Raw genomic sequence first — 15487 nt, forward strand, 5'->3', positions numbered from 1 at the left:
TGGGGAGCGGCGGGCCGTGCGTTGGTTATCCAAGGCCAGAACCCGGGGCTCCCAGCTCTTGTACCACATTGTGCAGTATGGGGCCGGGGGTCCCCAGAGGATGTGACCACCACTCCCGGGGAAGGGGTTGGGGTCTGGCAAGACCTGCCCTCAGCAATGTAGACAGGTGTCCCTCCTCTCCTCTGCTGGGACGTGCCCCAGATTGGTATAACCTATACGGTCAGTACCTATAAATGGCAGGAAGGTTCTGGAAGCCTGCTATTTGAACACCACACTGCCGCTCCCTCCGGGAAGGGGCGCAGGGACCCTTCCTCACAGCACACGTTCTGACCCGGCTTCGGAAGATGCTTTGAGGCTGAACTCTGGGCTGAAGCCGTGCTGAGCCCCGTTCCTAGGTCATGACCCCAGGGGCACGCCTTGTCACCCTAGGGTCCCAAGGAAGTCTCAGCGTGACTCTATCTTCCAGCACGAGGGGCTGGGGACGGAGGCTGAGTGGATTCTCCCGTGACAGACACGCCAGCGGTGGGTGCTAGCAGGGTGGGGAGTCACTGCTCAGACCCGGGGTAGAATGCAAACAAAACGGGACGTGGGACGGGGAGCCCGGGGGACCGGCAGCGGATCGCTACCTGGAGAGGCCCCCCGGGATGGGTCTGGCATGGCTGCTCTCAAAGGCACAAGCCCAGCATGTCAGGTCCCTGGCCTCTGTGCCACGTGGCCCCACTGCCGGGGGCCCGACGTACTCTGGCACGCCCCGTCTCCTTCCCCGGGGCTCCGCGCCCCTCCACATCCCTCTCCGTACCAGCCGTCAGTCACCTGGAGGACAGGCTCCTGACTTCTGTTCTCCGGCCCTGCTCGCTCTCCTCTGTCTTCCTGGGGCTCCTCCAGCCCGGCCCTTCTCCGTCGCTCCTGCCTCCCAGCCTCTCCACCCGCCGTCTTATTCCCTCCCCCGGCAGAGCTCTGATCTCTGCGCTGCTCAGACACCATCGGCGGCTCCCCAATGTCGACTTGCTCGGCACTCAAGGCCCTTCCCCACCCGACCTCCTTCGTCCTCTAGAGTCTGGCCTCCTGTCCCCGTCTGCACCCCTCACGGCCAGTCTGTGCACTCACTGCCTCCTGTTCTACCGGAATGTTCCTCCTGGGCTCTCTGCGAAGACTGCCCAGCCTCCAGGGCCCAGTCAAAGCCCTCAGGCTGACTCCTCCATGAAGCCTTCCCTGACTCTCAGCAGGCGGTGCTCGCTCCATCCTCAGAGTGCCAAGAGCTGTGTGGACGTCTCCCACCACAGGTTCTGCCTTCCCGGTATTATTAGTCCTGTGGGTTCTGGGCTACGTCGCACAGTGGTTCCAGGGCCTCTACCCCTCTCGGCCTCACCTGCCTGTGGTTCTTCTATGGGGGGGGGGTACAGTTTCCTGTCCTCTGACATCTGGCATGGACAGGAGACTTGCTTTGGCCAGAAGTACGAGCAGGAGCGCCCGCACGCGCTTCAAACCGTGCGCCTTCAGGGCGCGACGTGCATCGGCTCTTCCTTCGGCACTTTTGCTTGGAGCAGCCTCTGGTTAAAAAGGACGCGAGGAGGAGCGCCTGGGCCCCACCCGCGGCTCCGAGCAAACCCAGCAGAGCCCAGCCTCACGGAACACATGCTTCCTGTAGCAGGGAACCGAGCCTGGAGGTTCGTTGTTACGCGGCGTTCACCGAGACAGCGGACAGGTACAGGGTCTCGCCTCCCCTAGTCTGTGAGCTGCTGGAGGGCAGGACCTCAAACATCTCTGCCCTGCGAGGGGAGGGACCACGTGCCGACTGACCTCACCCTCTGAGGGCCACTGAGTCGGGGCCCAGACGACAAGGACGCCCCCCTGGGAGTGGCACCCAGGACATTAAACGGAAGTACCACGTCATGAGAGGTCACTGTCAGAGACCCTGCAAGAGACACCCGAGTGTCTGCGAGAGTAAACCACACCGGAGACGCAAAGGGCGGGACGGCCAGAGCCTGTGGGGGGACGCGCTGCTGGGAGGCCCGGATGGAGGTCTGCGCGTCTGGGGGGCAGTTCTCCAACAGACCTTGGCTCGGGGCAGGACAGAGGGTTCCCTGGGAGTGGACAACAGGTTGGATCTGTGGGGCCCTAAGGGCCAGCGAGGGCTATGGGGTCCTCTTTGCCTTCAGCTCTGTGATACCCCACAATTCTCGGCCCCCGCCCCGGGGGCCACTTCCAGCCGGCAGTCTGGGCTGCTGCTCTGCCGCCCGCTGTCTCGCTCCTTTCCTCCAGAGTCTTTGGTCTCATTGGTCAAATCCTCCTGGGACGAATGTCTTGCCTATGTTCTGACGTACGACGTCGTCCCACCTACGTGATGGCACACGTGTCATCCCATAAAAGCCTTTGCAAGCCCAAGTTCAGCTCTAACCAGTTTAGGTAAAATCTTATCTTCTGCTCTATTTCAGGTAAAATCTTATCCAGCAAAAATTTCAGTCATGTCTTCGGGGCTCTCTGGAAGGAGTGAGACCCCATGGGAGGTACTGAAGGGGAGGTGAAATTAGCCCGAGGACCCAGGCCCACGGCCACGCTCAGAGGTGCCGGGGCTGCGGGAAGGGCTGCCGACCCCAGCACCCAATTCCCCATGAAACGGCGATAACCGGCCCCTGGCTCTGCACCAGCAGGTGGGCATGGCCCTGGGGAGCCGGTCTAGACGGAGACATTCCAGCTCTGAACGCCGAGGCACACACGACACACCAGGGCTCTGCTCCCAAGAGCCATACCGAGTCCCCATAGCGCCGGGGCTGACCTGTGTCATGCTTAACATCGACACTTTCCCGACAGGAGGAAAACGTCCGCTGAAATAAATTCCTGCAGTTACAGACTGCCTGAGAAGCACACATCTTTGTGGCACGCCTCCCCACGCCACAGCTGAGCTGCCCAAAGGAGGAAGGGACTCGCCCGGGAGGACTTTGCTGGCTGACCTGCCTCGGCCTGGGCTGGGAGCCAGGGCCCCTCGAGGCCATGTCCCAGTGGGGCGCAGCCTTGCACCGAAGAACGTGGTGTGCCCATCCACCACCCAGGAGATGCCCCAGAAAATGCCAGCAGGTCCAGCCCCGACCCAGGTCACACGGCGGCCCCACGGCCCCGAGAATGTATCGGCCTCGGACTGCCCCTTTGATCCCAAATCAGCTCAGACCCAAAGAGAAGGGGAGAATGGCTGGGTTTGCCCCCCACCTTGTTTACCCGGATCACCCAAGGAGCACACACCCGCGACAACAGACGTGTGACAAGACGTGTGACAACAGGCGTGCGGCCTCCGCCGCGGACAAGTGAGAGTGTGAGGCAGATCAGGGTGAGCTCAGCAGGGATCAGGCCATTTGCTCCAATCCAAGCGGATTCCAGAGCGGGGCACACACCAGGAACCCAGCTTCACGGTGTGCATCGGGACATCACATAACGCGGTGTGGAGGGCACCGGCAGAGGACCCCAGCGCCTGTCTTACTGGGGAGTCTCACCGGCACCTCGAGCTGGACGGGCACGGCCCTCCCGCCCGCACCCCTGCCTTCCGCGAGCGGGCCGTGGGGGGGAACGGGGGGCTTGTTACCTGTAGAACTGCAGCTGCCTTTTGGGGCTCCCATACCGAGTACTGCGGACAGCGGTGGAAGACAGAGAAAAAGGAGAGAGAGAGAGTCCACGGTGGGGTTAGCCGCAGGGGGGTGCAGGCCGGGGACGCGGCAGCGACACCCCACAGCCGGGCCCCACCCCCTTGGCCGGTGCACCCGGGGACAAAGTGCTCGGCGGCAGCGCCACCCAGTGGCACGCGGAGGCAGAAGCCCGGTCTGTTCGGTGGAGGCGGGCAGGTCCGCCCGGAGTCGGCCTCGTTCCCACGCGGGGGCAGGGGCGCGAAGGCAAGAGGTAAGCCTCTGAGTGACAGTCGGGGTTTTAATGAAATATGCTCTAGGATGACCATACAAAACCCTCAAGCTGAGAGGTGGCCCGTCCCCCCACACACTGGCGAGACTGCCTGGGACCACGGGGTTCTTTTTAGGACTCTGATCAAGGAGGGACGCCCCCTTTCCCTGTGGGTTCTACGGATACTTGCTCTGGGTCAGGCCCTCACGGTTACCGAGGAAGGCCCAACCCATCAAGGGCTCCCACCCGGGCCCGTCTTTCGTGACGGCCACGGCTGTCTGGGTCCTGGGCTCCGAGCAGGATGACAGCAGCAGCTGTCATCCGACCAACGCCTTCGTGTTCTCCCCCCGTGGTTCCGCCGGGGCTGCTCTCCACATGGAAAGACCCAGGGCTGGATTTGGAACTGGCCTTCATGGAAGGAAGGCAAGGGTGCCCGGCGAGCCGCTGGCCGCTCCTCCCCACCCCCCGCCCCCATGCAAGGCTCTGAGCCTCCCTCAAAGGGGGCTGCACAAGTCGGGGTGTGTAAGAAAGACACAGAAGCTGGGGAGGGACCCCCTCACTTCCAGGCCTGCTGCCTCCAACAGAATCCTTCAGAGGAGTCGGGGATGAGTCTCACCCTGGCTCTGCTCCACCGGGACAATCTGGGGCTTTAAAAGCTTCCGTTCCTTCCCTCAGAGAAAGCTCTTGCTGACCTGTACCTCAGAGCCCTGTGGGCCTCCCTTGGTCCTTCCCTCTGGATCCAGGGCTGGTGACTGGCCTCGGGGGTCCCTTCTCAGAGGCAAGACCGAGTCTGAGCCTGGCCTGGCTGGGTCGGGGGCAGGGGATCACCTGTAGATCATGCCGGGGGAGCCCGTCTGTCGCAGAGAGAGCCGAGCTGGGGAGCCTGTGGTCGATTCCGGATACATGGGGCCGGCCTCACTGGTCCTGACTTACTCTCTTCTTCACAGACGGAAGATTCTGGAGGAAAAGCAGAGTAGAGGGGAGGTGGTTCAAAAGACCAGTTGGGTTTGCCTGGGAGGCTCTGTGACGGTGAAGGCCCCGTTTGCTGGGCATCTGTATGTCCCTCGTGAGACAGACAGACAGACCAGCCCATGGGGGCTCAGACAAAGCTCATGGCTGGGGTCAAGGGCTCTGTAAGGGATTTCTACTCTCCCATCCCTGAGCTTCACGAGGTCCTTCTGCCTCCCCGCCGCTTTCCTGAGGTTCTGAGAGCCCTTCTCTGCTGGCCCCAGGGGGCATTGGTGGGCTGAGAACTTTGGGCCATCTCCACTGTCCCAGGAAGTGGCACCGCCGTCCCCCAGGCTCATCCTTGATGCTTCAGCGCCCCCCACCCCAGCCCAGTGTTTGCTGGTGTCACTGCTCAGCTTTCAGGAAGGCGGCTGGTCAGATAACCCCAGCTCCTGGGACTCAGGCCCTCCCCCTGGGTGTGACCTCCTCCCGCCCCACAGGTCAGAGCAGGTGACAGGATATCACTTCCATGAACAGGCGATACAGACAGTGCCTTCTGTCTGGCTAGCAGACTCCCTCCCTTGCTGGCTCTGAGAAGCAAGCCGCCATGGCTGGAGAGGACCGTGGGGCCGGGAACGGAGGCCCTCAGTGTAACTGCCCACAGAGAAGGGAATCCTTCAGACCGTGTGGACTTGGAATCCCGAGTTTCCTCCCGCAGTCGAGCCTTCAGATGAGACCACAGCCCTGGCCAAACCCCTTGGCTGCAGGCTTGCGAGGCAGCAGATGTAGCAGAGCCCTGACTGAACTCCTGACCCACAGAAACCAAGAGTTTTACGTCCCTAAGTTTGCAGGCATATTTTACACAGCAATTGATAACGAATACCGGCAGACATCGGTCCATTCACTGCCCCCCCTGCCCCCGCTACCCTCAGGGCAAGCCACCATCATCTGTCACTTGAACCACCAGGTCCGTCTCCTGACTGTGCTCCCTGCTTCCCCCTGGCAGCCAGGGGCACTTACTTCTAAAGGAGATTAGCTCACGCACCCCTTTCTTCCCTTCTCCCACAGGCCAAGTGCACACCTGCCGCAGGGCCTTTGCACTTACAGTGCCCTTTGCCTGGAATGCCCTTCCGACAGACCTTCTCATTGTTGGGCCTCCCTGGGGAGCCTGCCCTGACTGTCACACTCTGGGATTCTCTCCAGGCACCCTGCCTGCTGTCCCATGTGGTCAGCACGAGCTGACCTTCTTGTTATCTGTCCCTGAGTTGTGAGGAAGTTGACAAGAGGAAGTAAAAGGCCACTGAAATCCTTCAAAGAAATGTGGTGGATTCTCGGCTGATGTTGAATCCAGTCTTCGGGCTTCTCAGGGGACTGCTCACGAGCGGCAGTGCCCTAACCCAGGCTGCCCTCTCCTGGGCCCTTGTCTGCAGGGCCCTGTCCATCCGTACCTGGTGGAATGGCTTCGGACAGACCCTGAAGGCCTCCTGGTCACCTTTCTTTCAAATTCTGGGGTTCCACCAGGGTCACGGTCACCAGATGGACCAGCCTGACTCCCCCCCACCCGAGGCCCAGTGCCTTTCCCGCAGAAAGAGCTCGGTCACGCAGCTCCAGGGGGGTGGGGTCCCTCAGCTTTGAGGGTGGGGCGGGCCTCTCCTTTGTGCCCATTAGGTGCTCCTGGGGTGTGCTCGGCCAGGTCACTTGGCGTGAAACCCAATCATTCCCTGAAGTCTTTAACTGTAAGTCAGACGGTGGTGGGTTCACTGGCGCACAGCGTGTCCGCCGAGGCCCTACCGTGCGCAGGTGCTGGAGGCCACCTGTACAACACAGGGCCCTGCCCGCGGGGTCTCAGTCCCCAGCACAGGCACCACGGGGTGTTGAATTCCAGACTTCCAGGATCACAGACTCAATCTGAATTCGAGACGGTGGAGGGACCTAGAGTCTCCGACTCCGCAGAGGGGGGGTGCCTCCAAGGACCTGCGTCTCTGACTAGGCCCCCCGGGGACGCTCGCGCTTCTGGTCCAGGGACCACACTTTGAGGATGGCGGGTCCTGGAGCAGGAACTGGTGGACGACCAACAACGGAGCCAGTCCGGCCTGCGGCCCATCTCTGTAAACAAGGTGTGTTGCTGGAACTGCCCACTTGGGTACGAGCCGTCCTGCGTCTGTGCCACACGGCAGCACTGAGCACACTGACGGGCTTTGCGGCCGGAGGTGGCCGAGGCCGGTTGGAAGCCGCTCCCCCCCGCTCTCCCGGACGGCGCCTTCCCCGGCGCCTCTCAGCTCCGGGCTCAGCTGCTCCCATTCCACCGACGGAACGGAAGCCACCAGAGGCCAGCTTCCCCCACGACCGACGTCAGCTCTTGGAACATCCCGTTTCCCCGGCTACTGCCACCCGGACGACCCCGCCACCGCCACGGCCACGGCCACGGCCACGGCATTCCGCCTGAGCACACACCCCACTCCAGCCCCACGCGAGGGCACCCCGTCCCTCTGTGGACAGGCACTTATAACGTCTCTTGTCTTGAAAAGCACACAGCACAGTTGCTGGGATCCGCCTCCTCCTCCAGCTGCCCTATGTCTCCCATCCCATTCGCGGGAAAATTCCTCAAAAGAGTTGTCCTTTCTTGCCTGCAATTCTCCCTCTGCCTTCCCCGCTCAGAGGAAGCTGCTCTCGCCAACGCCACTGTGACCTTCCTGTTGCTAAGTCTGGTGGTGTCTACAGTTTGGCTGACCCCCCCCCCCCCCGGGGCTGCTGGGACCCACGCCGTCCGGCCTCTCCTCCTGCCTCCCGCGGCTTCTTCCCACCCTCCTTGGCTTCCGCGGCTCCCCTCTCGGACTCTGAGCCTTTCTTCTTTTCCATCTCACGAGGTTCCTCAGACTTCTACCCGTCTTCTGGCCGGAACCCTTGTGGTTATATCTCCAGACCCCACCGTTCCCCAGACCCCAGACGCGTCACTTCAACGGCCCTGCGGGCACCTCTCCGTCTCCTCTGCAGGATGCAGTGATCTGTCTGTCCCACGCCTGGTGCTCAGGGCAGCAACAGGGACAGGGACAAGTGGCGCTCTGGGCTGCCAGCAGGGACACGAGGGACGTGTCCCAGAAAAGGTCACATCCCGCTCCTCGCCTCTGCCCTGCCTGGACTCCTGACAGTCAGGCTCCCTCTGAGCCAGCAGCCAGCTCCCCAGCTCCCAGCCAGGCGCTGGCCGGGCTCTGGTGCCCACTGCACAAGGGACAACCTCGTTCCCCCTGGGGAGCTGCCACCTTGGCCACCTGCCAGGGGAGGGAGGGGGACGCATCCCTCTGACCTGCCCAGAGCCCCCACCTCCACAGCGGCCACAGTTCAACCGGGAGAGACCACACGTGCCCGGCAGCCGGTCCCAGAGAAGCCCCCGTCCTAGCAGGAGGCCGCCTGTAAGGACCTATTTAGCCAGAGGGACTCCATCTTGGGTAAACAGCCACTTTGTGGTTTGTGCAGTAAACTTAAATCGACTCTCGCCCCCAGAGAAACTTACTTAGAAGCAAGTCCGGGAAACCAGTAAAATGTAGCCGGCTGGTTCCTGATAACAGAGCCCAGAATACAAGGACGAGTCAGGCCAGACGGAGACATCTAATCAGTGCGAAGTGCTGTTTGTAACAGTGAGGAGGTCTTGCCCAAACCTAAGTGACTCCGTCTTGGGAAGGACGACGATCTTATTTTTCACACTGAAGATGTTAACTGACTAAGCCTTCCCAGAAAGGACTGTTTGTAACTGTCCTAGTATGGGGTAATCTTGAATAACACGTCACCAGACTGGATGGAACTAGCCAATCAGCAAAAGACACACACACCTGGTGGGTTGAGATACCAAGATATGGGTTGCAGTTTCACCCAATAAAAGGTGGCCTGTAAGACTGGGAGGGGTCGCTCTCTCCGGAGGTGGCCCCGGCCGGTCAGTCAGTCGATTCTTGGGCCTGTAAGCTGGGGTGGTCGCTCTCTTCGGAGACGGCCCTGGCCGGGCAGTCTGACTTCTAATGCTTGGCGTAGAATAGAGCTTTGCATAACTTTAACTTTGTTTCAGTCTCGTTCCCCTGGCCGATCAATCTGATTTCTAATACTTATCATAAAATAAAGCTTTAAATAACTTTTACTTTGTCTCAGTCTCATGTCATTTAATAACGGACCTAACACCGCCAATCCCAGGCACCGCGGAGGGAGGGAGGGAGGGAGGCGGGCGGGCAGGGCTGCCCCGTCCTCAAAAGGGCAGTTCTGGACAAAGACTTCAGAAACCACTCGAGAACTGGCTGGGCCCAGGAGGGACAACTGGCTCAGAGTATAGGCTGTGGGTCTGCAGTTGGGTTCCCCTGTCCCCAGCACTTCCGCTTGGTCTGTGTGTGACCCTGAGCAAGCCACCCGGGTCATTCTTGGAGAATCCAAGCACGGAGCGCTCACGAACGCCGGCCCGTACCGGGAGAGAGAGAAGAAGACACGAAAACGCTTGGCGTTCCGGAGGGAAGATGCTGGGTAAATCCCAGCTCTCCGTCATCGTGGGAAGGGCAGCTGGCTATGGCGACTCGGCACTGGGGACCCCACCTGCGGGCACTGCCGCTCTCGGCTCCCTCTTCTGAAAACTTGCAAACGTCATGAAAGTTGTGAAGGATGAGCACAGCTCCCACCCCGTCCTCGTGTGGTCGGCATTTTGTCTCATCGGCACACCTTCCCCTGCCCTCTCCTCTCCTCTCCTCTCCTGCACTCGCTCACACGCACACACACGCACGCACGCACACACACGGACGCTCCTACAGTCACACGTGCTTTAGCCAAAGAAGATGAGCAGCGACAACGTGTCAGTCGGCTCCAGCCTCAGCCTCCGCCAGGGACGGTCGCGCCCCGGACCACTCTGCCGGTCCAGAGAGGATAGCTGCATGCGCGAGGGCCGCCCGGCCTGGACTGGGCACCACAGGCCGCTGTGGGACGCGGGACCAGCCACCAGGACCGTTATGTGGAAGGTGACTTTGCCCTCCTGGGGGCACGTTCTGCTGGCTTTAACCTCAGGGCCACCCTCATCACAGGAAGACAGGGGGACTTCCGGTCACTGAAGAGGCCTCCCGCTGTCTCCCCACTGTAGGGTCAGGAGCACGAGAAAACTGGGGCAGCGGGAACCTTCATTTAGCCAGACTTCCTGGTGTGAAGTTAACACGTCGAGCCTTGGGTGACTTTCTGACATGAAACCTGGCTAGGGCCACCATGCACAGGCCTGTCCTCCTCCAGGGCCGGTCTGATGACAAGCCCACCCCGTCGGGTGCCCCGAGGAGGCCACTCCAGGTGTCAGGGAGGGAGGCGAGGCCCAGGTGGGTTCGGATCTGGTGTACGACCACGGGCAAATCGTCCCACCTTCCTAAGCGTCCGTTTCTCCATCTGTGAAACAGGATGAGGGGAGTTGGGGAGGATCCGATGTGCCCACCGGCGGGGGCGCACCATGGGGGCCACGGGCTGGGGTCTTCCTGGGTCTGGTCCTGGCAGAGGGCAGGTGCTGGCCCAGGATGTCTGCACCACGGGCACAGGCGAGTGCAGCTGTCCCTGCACAGACGTCCCCCGGCCTGCTACCGGGTGGGGGTTTTACCTTCCAGAAAAGCACTGTTTAGGGTCCTCGGACTTGCTACCACATCCGCTTTCCCTTGCTACCTCTCCGCTGCATTCTCAGGGGCTGCTCCTCTCTTCCACGTTCCCAGAAAAAGGCGACTCTCTGGTGGGTGTGACCGGCCACACACAGCCACCACTCGGTGTCGAGACGGGTACTGTCTTCCCTGGGCCCTCTGCGGCTACTCCCAATTCCTGATCATCTCGGAAGCTCAGAGGTTCTGGAAGGCTCGTCCGCACAGAGCTAAGGTCTTAAGAATTACAACACTGTAGGAGTTCTCCTTGCTATGTGACATGGGTCACATGGGAAACCACGAGGATTTTTCACACGGTTTTGCAAAGTCAGGAATCGGGGGTTGCTCTGGCCGGGCAGGTCTGGCTCGGGGGGCAGGGCGGGGGCTCTCCTACGGTTGTGGCTGGGCTGGGGGGTTAAGAGGTTTCACACACACAGAGGTGAGCAGGGGCCCCCTCCTCACCACCTGGGTCTCTCAGGCGAAGGCCGATGGCCTCGCCCGGAGGGAGGGGTTGAGAGAGAGAAGCTGGGGCTTCTCGAAAGCTGGAAATCCTTCCCGCCAAAGCCCGGGAGTTCCGCTATGACTACCGCGCGGCAGGAAACCGCCACCTGTCATGGGGCTGAAGCTGCAGGAGCCACGCAGCCAGCGAGAGACAGGAAGGGGTGTAACCGCTCAAAACCACCAGATCCAGAAGGGAGCTTGCGCAACACACCCTTCCTCTCGGTCCCACACGCAGGGTGCCGCCCGCCGAAACCCTAGTCCTCCCCGGGGCACAAGAGGGAGTGCCGCCGCCAAAGGCCTGTGAGTCTGAGGGCACAGGGGAATCGGCTCTGGCTGTGGGGTCACCTTTGGGAGTCAGCAGAGAGGCCGGATCACTGCAGGGGTGGCCCTGGGCCGTGGGGGGGGGGGTGGCGCGGGGAGATCCACTGCTCCATTCCCGAGGAGCATCAACAAATCGTGCTCAGATTCAGGTGGGGGGCAGGGAGAGCAGTGACAAATTACTACAGGCTGGCCACCATAGCCAGGACCCCCTCCTCATTGCCGCAGAGACACCCCCATCTCTCCTCCAAGTCCTGAGCCGGGGGACCAGCCAACAGTGTGGACATCACATGGTCGGACAGCAGGAGAGGCACTGGGACAAAGACACGGAGTTCCCGTTAGAATTTCTTGGAAAGGGGCGCCTGGGTGGCTTAGTCGTTAACTGTCTGCCTTTGGCTCAGGTCCTGATCCCAGCGTCCCGGGATGGAACCCCGCATCTGGCTCCCTGCTTAGCAGGAAGCCTGCTTCTCCCTCTCCCACTCTCCCTGCTTGTGTTCCCTCTCTCACTGTGTCTCTTTGTCAAATAAATGAATAAAATCTTAAAAAAAAATTATAAAAAAAAGAATTCCTTGAAAAGATGGCAGACTAGAATTTTTCAGTCTTCTCAAAGCAATATTTCAACGCTTGTCCCCCGATTACAAACAGGTCAGCCCAGCACCGGGCTCGGCTCGGGCCTACACTCTTGCAGGCAAAGGCTCCATTCGTGTCTCATTAGTGCCACAATTAAAAAACAACAACATCATGGCCCCCAAATGCCAACTTTCCCAAAGCAACACTGAAACGCCTCTCCCCCCATGCAGCCCGCCCGGATCCACACCCACTTCTCATGCACCTGCCCGCGGAGTGGCTCCCCGCTGGAGCAGAAGCCTTCGGGGTGCGCACAGTGATGGATGGGGGCCTGCCAGGCTCTGGGGCCAATGGCCCCGGTCTTGGGAACAACTGCCTTCCCTCCCCGGTCCTGGGAACAACTGCCTTCCCTCCCCGAGAGGACGTGGACGCTGGGGCCGCGGGCTCCATCCTGAGCCTGTCAACCACAAGTCCAACAGGGCCCTCACCGGTGCCTGGGCGGAGGGAGCCCAAGAGTTGCAGCCAGTCAGGGCAAGACGCAGGAAACAAGCCCCTGAGAGCTCTGGGCTCCGGCATCTTTGCAGCCACAGGCCTCTCCTCAGTCATTCATTGAGCAAAGCCCTCTAGCCCTCCCGGCCCACCTTGGGAAGCTCACAGGCCCCTCCTGCCGCCTCCCCCTGGCCACCCTGAGCTCCCACCATGACCACACCCTGCACCAATATCCTGTCCCGGCAGGAAACTAGAGAAGAGAGCCAGTGGGGGAGGGGAGACGCTCTCCAGGAGGGACTCGGCTTTTCTGGGTAGGGAGGAAGCCCCTTGGGCCGGGGGAAGCTCCCTGACCAGCCCTGCCCTCCTTCCCCGCATGGTGACCGCAGGCTGTCCCTCCAAGACAGAGCTTCAAAGGTCCTCCAGCTGCCCTCCCCTTTGCCCTCTGCACTCCGCTCTGCAGGAGAGAGGGGTGGGGACCCATTAACTTATTTTTAAGGCAGGGACCCTCACTTCTCCCTGGGAAACTACATTCCACTCTGAGGTGGGAGATCCCTGGCCGGGGGCTCAGGGGACAGCTGGTGGGCAGGGATCCCTCCAGGAGCCTGCAGGGGTTGCGTGACAGCTGGTGCCACCCCTCCCCCAACGGCGGGACAGAGGTGGCCCCACAGTGCTTCTGATCTCCAGGCGGCTCCTGTCTTGTTGCTCCAGGGATGAAAGCAGACGCCAGCAGCTCCCGGCAGAGCTGTGTCTCCGTTAGACACCTCTGCTGGGTGCCAGCCCGTGATGCTACCCCCCCACCCAGCCTGCCCTAGCAGCCGCTTGGTTGTGGGGGGCCTGCCGTGTCCCCATGCTGGGAGGACGCCTGTAGCTGCTCGGCCCGAGCTGCTGCGACAGATGGCCACGTGGGCTCCACCTGGGTCCAGCCGGGCGTCTGCAGGGAGAGCTCCCCTCCCAGCGGCAGCCAGGCCTGTGCCGGCGTGGGGCCCAGGGGGGCTGGCTGGCCTGATTACCCCGGGGCTGTCAGGGGACCTCTAAGCCCTGCTCAGGGAGCTGACGTGCCCACCCCCTCGAGCACAAAACCCACTCAGGGAACAGGATCCCTGAAACCCCCCAGGTACCTGCTCCTGAGATAAGACCATTTTCGTGCGCGAGGCGAGGCGCGGGACCGCAGGGCGAACCAGGAAGTCGGTGGCAGCGCGTGTGGGAGGATGCCTGGCAAGCCGGGGGGGCCCCCCCGGAGGTGCTGGGGTGTGGCCTCCACCCCCTGGGCGTGCTGGAGGGAGGCCCCCCGACACCCCAACCTTCTTGATGGTACAGCGACTTCTCGGGGGGAGAGGGCAGGGGCTGTGAGAAGGGGAAGCACACGGACGTGTCCCCTCCCTCCGGAACATGAGGTGGACACCCACAGACTAGTAGTGGGGCCCTTTCTCAGGGAGGGACAGGGACAGATGTGCAGCCAGCCCTGGCGATGTCACAGGGGTCCTGCTTCTTGGCCCCAGCTTTCTGCCAGTGCCGGGCTGTAGGCCTCTCACCTGTGTCCCCAAGCCCTCCGAGGGGTCCTGCGGCTCTCCTCAGTCTACAGATGATGACACGGAGGATCAACGGTCAGGCCCATGGCTAGAATTCAAACCCAGGGCAGACAGACTCCAGAGCTCTGCTCTGTCTGAGCCCTGTGGGGCTCTGCCTCACCCGTCTCCTCTCCTAGGTCCCAGCGCCGTGCCAGGATACACAGCAGGTGCTGGTGAGTGGTGTGTGGGTGGGGCGGCCTGGGAGGTCAGCTGGGAGGGGACCATCTCCCTCCAGCCTCTGCCTGCTCTGTCCTTCCTTCCCGGGGAGGACCCTCAGCTGGAGGAGAGCGAGGCCAGCGCAGGACCTAGACGGAGCAGTCCCCCTCCCCCTATGCTCTACTGAGGTGCAGCCCCAGCTAGCCCCTTACCCACAGTCCCGGGGAGCAGAGCGGGCTCCCTCTTCCCCAGGGGTGGGCGCAGGGCTGTAAGTCTCGGCAGGGAGTCAGACAGCCTGGCCTGTGGGCAGCAGATAGAGGGTGCCGCTAAGGGTCCCCAGCAGGTTTAAGACACAGACGAGGTGATGGGGAAAAGAGAAGAGAGAAGTGAGTAGTGATCGGCTCGGGGCGCTCGGCTGTACCACCCTGAACGCGCCCGGTCTCGTGTGATCTCAGAAGTGAAGCAGGGTTGGGCAGGGTTAGTACTTGCGTGGGAGACGTTTAGTTCTTAAATCACAGATCTCAGGGCACCTGGGTGGCTCAGTGGGTTAAAGCCTCTGCCTTCGGCTCAGGTCATGATCTCAGGGTCGTGGGATCGAGCCCCGCATCAGGCTCTCTGCTCGGCGGGGAGCCTGCTCCACACCCCGCCCCCCCCACCCCCCGCCGCCTGCCTCTCTGCCTACTTGTGATCTCTCTGTCAAACAAATAAAATCCTCAAAAAAAAAAAAAAAATCACAGATCTCTTGCCAGCAGGCGGACGTGGAACTTTCCGAACGACAGGCACATCTGCAGCCTCACCGGCTTCCAGACGCAGGGAAGCTGCCTCACAGCTCAGCGTCATCCCCGGCCCTCAGCGTCTGTCCCACCTGTACCTCAGATGTGGAAGGCAGGGGACGACGAAATAGGGGCGGCCTTAGACATGCCCACTGAGTCCAGGAGCGGCTCCTCTCCGGGCCGATGAGTCTGAGCCCCACATTCAAGCCGGATCAACGAACATGGCAATAGCGTTGCCGACTGGGCCGATCACCGCTCGTGAGCCTCACTTCCTGCACTACCTTCCAGCGAGGGGGTCCTGGGACAGTCCACTGGCAGAGCCCTGGAGGGTGGGGCTTCCTGTTCCTTTGGGCCGGAAGCCTGGAGGGAGGCAGGTTCCCCAGGGGTAGCAGAACGGGTCTCTCGGGTCCCAGACTCTCCCAGAGTCAGGGGCGGAGGCTCAGGTCCAGGGTGATGGAAACTCTGGTTCCCTCTGCGAGATCCCCACGCTGGTGTTCCCAAAAATCTCCACCCACGGGGAACTCCGAGCAGATAAGTCCCCTGGGGACAACTCGAATGATGGAAAAGATCCTTTTTGTGTTGATTTGAAATCGCTGTCCTTGTAACTAGACCCACTAGGCCCACTTCTGCTCCCTGGAGACGAAGAAACGCAGTG

At 61.5% G+C, this 15487-nt stretch overlaps 1 protein-coding gene across 3 annotated transcripts in view; it reads right to left on the bottom strand.

Moving 5' to 3' along the window:
- KCNAB2 (potassium voltage-gated channel subfamily A regulatory beta subunit 2) overlaps positions 1–15487 on the bottom strand; it is an 80400-nt gene that overhangs the window by 44649 nt on the left and 20264 nt on the right. Inside the window, exons 2-3 of one of the 3 annotated variants that reach the window (XM_080802466.1) lie at positions 4711–4839; positions 3575–3616 (exon numbers count right to left, since the gene is read on the bottom strand). In XM_080802466.1, the coding sequence (XP_080658592.1) occupies positions 3575–3616; positions 4711–4787 (119 nt within the window). In that variant the 5' untranslated portion in view covers positions 4788–4839. Of the gene's footprint in view, positions 1–3574; positions 3617–4710; positions 4840–13453; positions 13520–15487 lie in introns of those variants that run through there. The other 2 variants (XM_080802468.1, XM_080802467.1) reach the window with 2 other exon arrangements.

The sequence above is a fragment of the Martes martes genome, assembly GCF_963455335.1.
Source record: "Martes martes genome assembly, chromosome: 4".
NCBI classification, from domain to species: Eukaryota; Metazoa; Chordata; class Mammalia; order Carnivora; family Mustelidae; genus Martes; species Martes martes.